This window comes from Cibotium barometz, chromosome 60, assembly GCF_041138505.1.
Source record: "Cibotium barometz isolate CiBa-2024 chromosome 60, ASM4113850v1, whole genome shotgun sequence".
NCBI lineage: Eukaryota > Viridiplantae > Streptophyta > Polypodiopsida > Cyatheales > Cibotiaceae > Cibotium > Cibotium barometz.
The window spans coordinates 13,641,403-13,653,531 of record NC_141105.1 but is presented as its reverse complement, the minus strand read 5'-3'; the positions used below and the strand labels follow the sequence as shown (position 1 = coordinate 13,653,531).

General features: G+C 44.9%; 1 protein-coding gene across 1 annotated transcript; it reads right to left on the bottom strand.

The window, feature by feature from the left end:
* Positions 1-1,517: 1,517 nt before the first annotated feature.
* Positions 1,518-11,873, bottom strand: LOC147605010 (costars family protein WS02710_H03-like). The gene is made up of 2 exons (XM_086794260.1): positions 11,708-11,873; positions 1,518-2,168 (listed from the first exon to the last, which is right to left on the bottom strand). The coding sequence occupies exons 1-2, from the start codon at positions 11,786-11,788 to the stop codon at positions 2,004-2,006; spliced, it is 246 nt and encodes an 81-aa protein (XP_086650386.1). The 5' UTR covers positions 11,789-11,873; the 3' UTR covers positions 1,518-2,003.
* Positions 11,874-12,129: the final 256 nt, after the last annotated feature.

Here is a 12,129-nt window from a genome sequence, read left to right as displayed (position 1 = left end):
TTTCAATGGGTGGTGAGAAAGAGTAACCATACATGCATCCAAGAGTGCCAAAATGACTCGTACAAACATTATGGGACAACAAATTAGCTACTCCTTTACCCAGCAAGACATGTGCAAGTTCTCATCATGCATCTTATTCTTTTGTGGATCATGCTCTCATTGCCAATATATGTAATGAAAAGTATCATGCTAACATGTAAGTCACGATCCCATCTCCCCTAAGGATGAAGAAAGAAGCATGGCCCTTCTCTCAACCAAGTTAACCACAAGCAGCTCAACCATAGCCAACCATGACAAAAGAGCAATAAAGACCATTTGTAATTACACATGATTAACGGAATCTATTAAAAGTATTATTAGCACAAAGAAAAGACCGATAAGACATCATACATCATCTCAACAAATGAAGTGATTTTGTGACACTTGTGTTTACTACTATAAAAAACAAACATCTTGCGACCCAAAAATACAATCTAGCTTCTAAACTAATATTTTTTGGAAGTCATTACTATCATAGAGAGTAAAAGTTAGTGAACCTAAAAATATGTAGTGTCCTACAAGAATTCAAAAAATGTGTGGCCAAGTTTAATCAAAGATATAAAACTTCTAAGTCTACATTTTCATACACATTAGGAAATTTCAAAGTGTTAAATGATGATTCTATAACTAGTTTAGATATCTTAACATGAATGCGCATTCAAAAACCATAACAAGAGTCCAAAAATCTCATAACAAGCCAAAAAAGTAACTAGGTGCAAACAAACATATTCAAATGGATAATGGATTTAGAGCTCACAAGCCATTTGAATGGAATATTAGAGTCACCACATATGCAAAAAATCATTTCCAAATCAAAAGATAGACAAAAATTACAACCATTGCATACAATACAAAAACTAAAACTACGTTCCAATTCAATCACCTCTAACTCAAACAAGATCAAAGACAAGAATGAGTACTTTGTACATAAAAGAACTTGTCCAACTTTGCAATACCTTGAAACTAGATCTATAACTTCAATAGGCAAATCTATTTATGGAAAAAAAAAAGTGTTGGCAGCAAGAAAATATTATTCTACTATTAAACAATATTACCAATCCTTATATATCGTTTATAAATTAGAATATTTTTTTACACTAGTCTTTAGTACCCTTCTCTAAAACATTTTTTCCCCTCCTTCATGGCCTTGTTTTTTAAAAGATTTTTTTTCTTTTTAAGATTTCACTAGAGGTGGCTAAAAATTCATAAAAAGTCCCGAGGCACTTTACCAAACTAGTGTTAATTAATTAAACAACAAACTGATTATTAATCCTTTTTTAATCCAGTCTATAGATATACTCCATGATATACCTTCAAACGACCAAAAGCAATTACAAAAAACGCATCGATCTCATTTGAATTGATGGGTTACACCCTTGTTTTAAAGTAATCTAAGGTGCCAAGATTCAGAACTGGGACCTGCCTTTCAATAGGACAGCAACAAACTGGCATTTGATGATTACTTAACAGCACCTCACTTCAGAACCCAAATCCCAGATTTCGTTACTTTCTCAGGAAGCATGTTTTTTAATAAGCATTTGAGTGAATCACCACAGAGCACTAGGTGCTAAACCATAACAAGCTTCTGTGGGATAAAGATCTCCAAACAATATATATATAAATGAACTCGGTTTGATCAGCACTGGATGGGAACATGAATAAAAGCAATGACTGATATCAGCCTAGTAGAAAAGGCTCAGGGCAAAATCCTCACCTGCTTGAGTAATGTCCCCAGTCATACTTGTGGATGGAACAAAATCTTGCTAGGCAGATGCAGAACCTGCATTACCCCAGGTTCAATTGTTCATCTTTAATCAACAAAGAACAGGCTGGGGATCAACGAAGGACAGGTTGGGATTCCACCCAAACAAGCAAGGGTGCAAGGGATTCAGTTAATACATATATATGCTTCAGCGTTACACATAAAAAAATTATTGTCATCACCAGAGACCCAATTTCCAATATTATGTCTTCAAAAGAAATACATCCACATTGTCATGGACCCCTTGCAAAAGCAGCTCCCCCTCAAACTTCACAATCTTTCTTTTCTTTGCAGCCCTTAAAGTACCCAGAAGTGCCTCAAATAGATTTGCACACCTCTCATCATTGAAAAGCACACCAAACTTCACCTATGGAAAACCAAAAGGTTGAAAATGTGATCAGATTCTATTAGTACAACTCTCTCTCTCTCTCTCTCTCTCTCTCTCTCTCTCAATAATATAACTTGCTATCTATCTTCTTGTGAGACGTGTTTCTTTTTTCTCCCATAGGTCATATCCAGCTTTTAATGGACGTTAATACAATCATCATCATCACCTCCAAAAGGGTCTGCATCTCAAACCCTAAAAGAGTGACACCTACATGCATGATACACCCTTGGTTCCTAACCACACAATATGCAAACCTTGGGTATATAACTGGTAACCTCTCCAAAGCCTACACCCAGCTACTTAAGTACACATTTATTCATGCTTCATGACAATCCAATAAGAGTGTTTTCCTTGAATCAAGTTGATGCCTAGATTTATGTGAAGTCCACAACCACTTTTTATACTCCCCCAATCAGTCCGCACCTTGTGAAGAGAAATTGAAAGCCTAGAGAGAGCCATGGTTGGGAAAGAGGTCACTAATCCAAGTGTCTAGTAAAAAAGTTGGAAGCAAGCACACACATCTCCTGTCATCACCAATTCCCCTGATATCTTACATTTCTTCACAAGTTTGACTGACATGTAAGAAGACATTGCACCTAGCACTCATGCTAAGACTGGGTTTACAACCTTCCAGGAGGAAGCTTGTGAAGTCCACATGGAAAAGGTTCATTGGAGAGCTGCCAAGACAGGACCACCAAGCAGATGTCCAGAGGCTTTTTGTTTCCAGCCAAATACCAGTGGAAGGTGCAAAAAATATAGGGCCAAGACATAGGTCATGTCTGGAATAGGAGTCATTCCCAAGTAAACATGCTAAATTCATATGCACTATTGATTGGAAAACCTCATACTCAACTAAATCTTCGGGCATGCTGAATTCAGTCTATTGAAGGAAGGAGTCTAGCATTTTCTGATTTTCGGACTTAGTGGGCTGCTGAGGGGCCAACTGCTGGCCTTGGCCTCAAAAAGGCGTTCTATTACCCTTTTCAACGCCTTTTTGCCCACAACAGCCCCAGACCACCCACATGTTTTTTTGAGCACCCCCAGGCTGTGCATGCTCTGTCTAAAGTTTAAAACAGCTCACAAACGGACATTGGCTTGCTCTGCCTTCCAGATCCCAGCCTGTTCATTTTCATTGCTTTGGCCTTTGGCATTGATTGACCCATCCTCAGTGCTACGCTGTGGAAGCCTATCCTCACTGATCCTTAAATGACCTATCTGTACTGATTCCTGAATGAGGGCGCACAATGATTTGTTAACCTTGAATCTCCCTACTCCACTCATGTCCTCAAATCGTCTTGGTACACAGCATCTGAGGATGATGCCTGTAACAAACCACAGTACATACACATTACTTATGTGGACAAGCTGCAGAAGGCATTACACAGGTCAAAACACAGGCTTTGTGGTCTCAGCATCATTAGATGCAGAACCTCTCTATGGGGTTAAAGAAGCCTTTAAGCATGCAAGACGAATACATACACATTACTTATGTGGACAAGCTGCAGAAGGCATTACACAGGTCAAAACACAGGCTTTGTGGTCTCAGCATCATTAGATGCAGAACCTCTCTATGGGGTTAAAGAAGCCTTTAAGCATGCAGATTCGTCTTGCCCAACTTCATCTCTTCATTTAGGACTCACTCTCTGCTGTACAGCCAGCAATCCCTCTCCATGTGGTTTATAGAGGGGTTATTTTTTGTTTTGGTGTTGGGAAGGGATTTGTCTGGGGAGAGTCAAGCTGTTTTGGCAACTTACCACTTGCATGAGATAATTATTAAAATCCTTTTTGCTGTTTCTTTCTACGTTGGTTGGAGGCGCAGGAGGAGAGAGCCAGCTGGAGGTAGTGCTGGCTGGAAGAAGTGGACTGAAGGAAAGAGGCGCAGCGTACAGGGAGCTGTAGACCTGGCAGCAGTAGGTTGTGTCCTTCCTTTTAGGGAAGCTTTTTTTTTTTTGAGACTTCCATTAAGTATGAATAGACCATGCAAAATCAAAGCTCCATCAATTGACTCCCACTCCAATGATGAAGATATCTGATAGGACATCCACCATACAACCATAAGCACCAAGACCCATGGGTCACAATATCATGCGGTTGGTCAACATGCCAATGCTTCCTGGAGCAACTAACTACTCTCACTGGATGAAGGACAATGTCAGGAATAATCTCATACATTTCACATTTCATCAATCTCCATCTTGGCTGGATAGAATAAAAAACACCATCTCCCTCCTCATGGTGATACACCTGTGATGGCACTCCTATCCTTGAGTAAACACCCAGCCACCTAGGATGATGTTGATCATCAAATGTACACAATACCAATAATCCACTAATGAAGTAAAGCTACATCAATTTAATCAATCTGTCTAAAACTCCCTCTGATGTTCATAGAGTTGATTTTGCAGCAATGTGATAAGCTATGGTGGATCAAATGCAAGGATCAACATGATTTGCAAGTAATTAGAAGGTGATTAAGATGAGATTAGTGCACAATTAATCTAATAGCTTAATGTAAGCATGGATACTCAAAAACTAGCAATTTCTCATTAGACCAATGCCTCAATTTATAGGTTTTACATCCACAAGATGCCAAGCATCTAATCCCACTGATTTCTCCCTTACCTGTTGTACCAATCAGTTGTACCATCTCTACGGGTGTGCTGCTGACAACATCCTTGTACATGCTGCTTGCTGCCTTCAGTGCGGGTCCCGTCCGATGGAAAACACATTGGAGAAACCATTGTTGTTTCCGTTCACTAGTTGTTTCTCGTGACAACGAAAGAGAGAGAAAGAACTATGGTACCATTTTTGGAGGAGGCTCCCTTTGTCATTGTATCCAACCTTGATGAGTACCTGCTGTCCACCCCTCTGTGCTCCTGTGCAAGCTTCCGCGCCTGTTTGGTGCTCGTGGTGCTCGCTTGGTGCCATAGTTGCCAGGGGTTTTTTGAAACACATTTCAAAAACGTTTCTTTCAAATCCCAGACATTTCAAAAACGTATCATTCAAGAGGAGGGGTAAGGGTCCCAAAATTTATATATAAGTTTATAATATGTAAAAAAAATATGTTGCCTTGCTTACAAAACAATATTAAACATGCATCATTTACACATTAAAACATGTTTACAAGTTAAAACTAAAGATTCAAGGTGACCCAGTTACAATGGACACCCAACAAATCAATTGGCATAAATAAACTAGCAACATCAAGAATCAAGATCCAAATTCCATCATCAATAATGGCAACTGCTCAAAACTCAAGAAACAATATATAAAGCAAGCAAGAGTGACATAGTCCACTAAGCACTCAAAGTGATCACAAAAAGGCTGAGTCATGTGCTGTTACAAAAAAAGAAAACTTAAGTCTGGACAAAGTAAAAGACGCTAATAGATGCATGATAAACTAGAGGAGCTTGATAGCCTAAAAGACTAGAGTCCTCAATCTGGAGTCTAGGCACTCAATCCTCAACATCCTCGATGCCCTCACTAGTAGACTCCTAGACAAAAAAAACGCCCAAATTGTACTGACAACAAGCTGGAGGGAAAGAAACGTGTTTCATTCGAAAGAAACATTTTTTTTTATTTTGGAAAAAAGATCCTTCAATTAGTTAAAGAAAAACAGGCACAAAGGGCTAAATACAACCTCACCTCATATAAGGGCAAGAGACAAATGATAAAAGGAAAAGAGATGCTTCTCCTCCGGCTGGCCACTCTGTGAGGAGAAGGCTATCTCATTCAGGGGAAGGGGGGGAAACAACCATACAGCTGGTCTATAATGCCAAATGGGGTCACCGCCTCTATTCGTGAGGAAAGGGCTAGGTCTCCAAAGTCTCAAGAAGGCTTCCCGCCGTTTCCGCATGCAGTCAAAACCTCCCTGCAACTTCCCCCACTGACCGCAGAGGGTGTGAATGATGTCGAGCCATATGCTCTTAATGGTCTCAATCGACAGAGTGTGGGTGCCCTCAATGGCCTCGCTACATCTAGCACGCCAGATGTGCCAAGCGGCTATGCTACTGCAAATCTCCCATCGCTGGCATGAGCCTAGTCGCCAGACACCTGTCGGTGCGGCTGTGACTCGTACAACCACAATACGATGGGGAGAGACCTGAAGGGCAATTCCTACCCCATCCTCCTCGTAAGTCTTAACCACTCTAGCCTCGATGGCCCAAGCGACAAAATCCAACACGTTGGTTTAGGTGGCCTTTTGTGTGGTGACCCTCCCGTTTGGGATTTCTATCCGGGCCACCTTGGTGCTTTGGGGGTGTGCTTGACCACCCCGTACATATTGCATCTATATGGGGGACTAGCCAACACCCAAGCAACCACGCGCTCAAGCTCTCAAGCGCCCAACTCCCTCTCTTCCTCCGAGTCACGGTTCGGGCCCTTCCACCCCCCCCTACGGCCGTGGCTCATGCCCGCTCTCAAGCGACCCTCTCTCTTGCAAATATTTCTTGGTTAATAGCGATGACAGCTCCTCCGTGAGTCTTTTCCTCAGATCTTCTCTCTCTCTCGTTCTTGGCAAGCAAAACGTGGGTTCCCCGTTGCCGTTGGCCCTACGCGAGCCGCGGGGAACGTCGGCCGGTCCCATGGTTTTCGGGTGCCGTTTGGCACGTCGGCAAGGTGAAGCCCCGTTGGGGTCCCATGGGGACCGGGCCATCACACTTGGTATTAGAGCCGGAATCCACTCGGCTGAGCAAACGTCCCATGCCGAAACGGCGCGACATGGCTCGTGAACAAATTCTTCAAGAAGCCGGCTACGAAAGTAGCGAAGCCCCGTTGTCCCAAGCGGAAGCGCAACGGATTGAAGAGGAAGCAGCCCTCTCGATTGAAATCCGGCGGTGGGTCAATCACGCCGAACGCCAACAAAGGCGAGGTGAACAGCCGAGACCCTTGACGGTGAGGAACATGGATGACGAAGGGCACTTCCGGAATAGTTCCGAGGTGCAAGCCCAAATGACAGAGCAAGGCGAGCGCTTAGGCCACCTAGAGGACATGCTAGCCACCTTGATGGAGCGGCTGCCGCGCTGGCACCCGAGAGGAGAGATTGCGGGTCCTCCCCCGACTACGAAAGGGAGTTTGCCAAACCTGGCCGCCGGCATCATGAAAGGCGTAGGGAGCAAGAAGACGACGGGTTTGGGAGGTACAAACCTCAACCGCCCGAAAAATACTCAAGACAACGGGACTCTCTAGTTCTACAAAAGTGGGTCCGTGAAGTGGAAGAGTACTTGGAAATGAATCAAGTGGCAGACCGGCATTGGATAAAGATTGCGGCCCGTTTTCTCACAGGGAATGCGTTCAACTGGCTCCTAGCCGCAGAGAAACGCGGTGGGGGGAGTGGTTGGAGGTCTTGGGACGAATTCAAAAAGGACATCACAGAGTACTTTGTCCCCTGCAATGAAGTCTTCAAAATAAGGGATGAATGGAGGAATCTTGCTCAAGGGGATAGCAAGCTGTTTGAGTACATAAGCAAGTATCGGCAAATCATGCTGCAAATCGCCAAGATGACTTCGGTGGATAGACTGCATGGATTCTTGTTTGGGCTCAAAGAGAAGTGGAAAAGCAAAATCCAAGGGACTATGAGGAGGCCATGGTTATGGCCGAAAGACTAGCAGATGCAGACAATCGTCGCGCAGGGTGAAGGCCCGAGCAAACACAACGGCAATTAACAATGCCATTGCACCTAAGGTGCAGGGGAAGCAAGAGAATGCAACCCGTGACACGAAGAATGAGTCATCAGGAACACAGTCAATGGGAAATCGAGGTGGAGGCTATGCACACCCTCGCAGAGGTGGTTATGGCAGTCAAGCAAGTAACAATTGGAGAAGCAACAACCAATCCACGGCTCAAAACACGAATAACAGTAGCTATCACAAACCCCACTTGGGAGGAGTTGTCGTTGGTGCAATGGGGATCACTATGACAATGAATGCCCAAAACGGCCAGCCCAATCTAGGGTGAACACAGTGGATGCCCAAGATGCAGGAGATGACAGAGATCACCACGATGGGTATCATCACCATTGTGGAAATGACAGAGATCACCACGATGGGTATCATCACCATTGGGGAGTACGGATCACAGAGATTGATGAACCCCGAAGTGCTCCCAATCAAGAGACAGAGCGCCAAATATGCCCCGTGTGGGGGCTATGTAGGCAATTTCGAGATGTATGGCAACACAACTGCAAACCATTTCACATTTGTATTTTCAAGCAGAGATGAACGGGGTAAAGCATAACATAATGGTGGACACGAGAGCAACGCACAATTTCATGACTCCCGAATGTGCTAAGAGGTTGGGGGTGCAGCTAGCTCGTACGGCCACACCCATGGAGGTGTCTTTTGCTCAAGGCACTGACTCCAATGTGCTCATGGCATACTCCGTGCCGGTTCAAGCGGGTGCATGGAGGGCCAAGATGGACTTCCTTGTGGTTCCAATGGACGCCCTTGAAGCCATTGTGGGACTCTCATGGATGGACAAGTATATGTTGGCCCTGCTGGGCAAAGGGGTCAATAATCTCCTACTAGACATGCAAGGGACTGGGGTGTTGGTGCCGTGCTTGAGGACCGCCCCTCCCTGCTCGGCTAAGAAGGCCCTGCAAAAGACAAAGGAGACAACAAGGCAGGGGTCCACGGACGGAAGGGCCCCAGTCAGACAAGGGCCAAGGGAAACAACACCGCAGTGGCCTAGTGACAGAAGGGCCCAATCAGTCAAGTGAACCCTGCAATCAGTGACAAAGGAAAAAGGGTGATCCTAGAGAACATCAAGCCAGTGAATGCCACCATGCAGAGCCAAGAAAATGCCTGGTCAAACATGGAGGGTCTAGGCGTGCTGGGCAATAAGCTAGGAAATGCAACAGGACAAAGCCAAGATGGGCAAAAGAAGAGGTTGTCATGGGATGACATGACGCCAGATTGGTACTGGTATAGTGCTAAGCAAGTGGAACGGGACATGAGGCAAGGAGTATGTGGTGGCCCTCCCGTTTGGGATTTCTATCCGGGCCACCTTGGTGCTTTGGGGGTGTGCTTGACCGCCCCGTATATATTGCATCTATATGGGGGACTAGCCAACACCCAAGCAACCACGCACTCAAGCTCTCAAGCGCCCAACTCATTACTCCCTCTCTACCTCCGAGTCACGGTTCGCACCCCCCCGCGTAACGGCCGTGGCTCATGCCCGCTCTCAAGCGACCCTCTTCTCTTGTAAATATTTCTTGGTTAATAGCAATGACGGCTCCTCTGTGAGTCTTTTCCTCAAGATCTTCTCTCTCTCTCTCTCCTCTCTCTCTCTCTCTCTCTCTCTCTCTCTCTCTCTCTCATGCTTGGCAAGCAAAACGTGGGTTCCCCGTTGCCGTTGGCTCTACGCGAGCCGCGGGGAACGTCAGCCGGTCCCATCATTTTCAGGTGCCGTTTGGCACGTCGGCAAGGTGAATTGAGCCCCGTTGGGGTCCCATGGGGACCGGGCCATCACATTTTGCACCCCATGACCAGGTCAGGCTGGTCCAACCAGCTGATCAGGGACGCCTCCTATAAAAGGGCCCATTCAGCCCTCATTGCTCCCATCTCATCCCCAGCAAATCAGTGTTGGAAATCCACCCCTTCTTGCAACCTTCAGCAGCAGTGAAAAAGCAAACGCAAGGGCAAACTGAGGTCAAACACAAGCAGCCAGTCATGTGCGTCATGATTTTCGCAGCAGAAGAAAACACAGTCCGATCCGAGCAACACTCAGCCCCCCAGTCCTTCTGTCCTCGTTTGTCTGTAGCACTAAAGCAAATACACCATCAATGGTGGGACCCTTTAGTGGGTAATTGGGACCCAATCTAATGCAATATGCTCTCTCTCTCTCTCTCTCTCTCTCTCTCTCTCTCTCTCTCTGTGTGCAAACTAACAATAAGGTCCAAAGACTTCTGCACATGTAACAAAAATGTTCAGCTTCATAAGTTTATTGTCAAGCACCACATTTTGTTTATGCATGAGAACCTTTTTCTGTCTCGTGTCACAGAAGTACCAGAGTATCGTTCATACCTTGGAAGGTTGTAACACAATGCTGAGAGATAGGGACCCTCTGTACAGGTGACCAGCCCTCCTTGCCTAGCCATGCTGCCACAGTCCACTTGAGCCCCCAAATTAAGTGTCCAGGCTGGCCAGCACCTACTGCCCTACAAGGCTGCCAAACAGCTGGAAAAATGCATTGCTGCTCATGCTACCCTTGGTCAACCGGAGCTATCACCAAACCATAGGATAAATATGCTACCAACAGCCAAGTACTTCTGCCTGTGACCTTATCCTTGCATCCTGCTGCTTCTCAAAACCCTTCACCAAGCATTTTGAGGAGCTTGCCACTCCCAAGCCTGTTTTAAGTGAGCTCATCTAGCATTGGCAAAAGTTGAGCTGCAGCACATACTCCATGACTCACAGCTAGGGGCAGCAAGGTACAAACCATTCATTTGTTGTCTGACTATCTGTCATGCCTGTGCATCTCCATAAGCATCCACATTGCCATATTAAATTGTGACTTCATCTGAACATTAATAAGCTACTTGTTGGCATATGGGTTGCCAAATTCTCCAACAGAAATGACAGAATGTGTAGGGTGAACCATCTGTTTTGTCCCTCTCTATGTGATTATACCTTTCTCACAAATCGTATTGTCTCTCCATGTATATTCTACTTACATCCATCAAAAGTATAATGATTGCTGAAAGATGCAGCTCCCTATCTTTCCCAGATGCAATATGATTGTGTACCCAAAATTTCAGGCAGAAAATCCCTGCTTTCTAGTATAGCTTGCCAGGTGCTGCTTCCTTAAATGTGTTCTTTATCAGACACATTTGGACTCCCAACCCCACCCCCAAGGCTCCAGCTTACCCTTAATGTGGCATAAGTGCCCAAACCTTGTTCTTCAGCTAGTTATAGGTTAAAATAATCAAATACATATGGACACACATACAAGCATATCCATCACTTGAAAACATATCTACGACAAATGGAGGACAAAGCTGCAGATGCCGAAACCATTTCTATGGGGCTCCAACATCCTTAACGTACTTCCACACATATGCTTTGCAGATCTGTGCCAGAGGATCTTGGCTGCTTCTAAAGAGAAGATGGTACATGGCATCTGCCAATTGCTCTTCGCACGCGAGGCTTTCATGCTGCCCACTAAGCAGGCCACAGAAATGGCGCAAAAATGCTAACCACGCCAACAAAGGTAAGGTAGGTGGATCATAGTGAACAAGATCCACAAGAAATGATATCTTCGATTGAAATAACTAATGATATCCACAAGATCTGACAATGGACCTGTCCATGAGAAAGAAGAGGAGCACAGAGCCAACCCCTGATGCATATTCTTAGAACAAACTTGCAACGTTGACAAAATCAAATAACTCGTTTCTACAACCTCAAGGCATGATCTTTGAAGAGAAGTTGACGCTCTGAGGTCCATTTTTATGAATCGAAACAAATTAAGACAATCTTAGAGCGAGAGAGAGAGAGAGAGAGAGAAGGGGGGTCTCTCACAGAGTAAGTTCCATCGGCCTGAGGAGCTCCGAGACGCTTGATCTCCTCCTTGAGACGCTCAATCTCCTCCTCCACATTCATGCTGGGCAAGCTAACCAGGTGATTGTCTGCCCGTTTTTGTATGTACGAGAAAGTCCTTTGATCGTGCACCGATGCAAGGGTCGTTTTGAATTTTAAACCATAAAAAGATCTCCGCCCGCCCGCTCGCTAGCTCACACACACACTCGGGCGTCCTGGCCCTTTCCGCATACATTTGTCCACAATAAACACCCCAAACGCTTTTGGCGCGCCTCGTGCTTTTATTAATTCGCTTAGTACGTGTCAGTTCTTGTGAATCATCATAGAATTCTTTTTTCTAAGATATACATGGCATCCATAATTAGAAAAAATTGATTGCTTTTTCGTGTAGTTATTATAGGTGG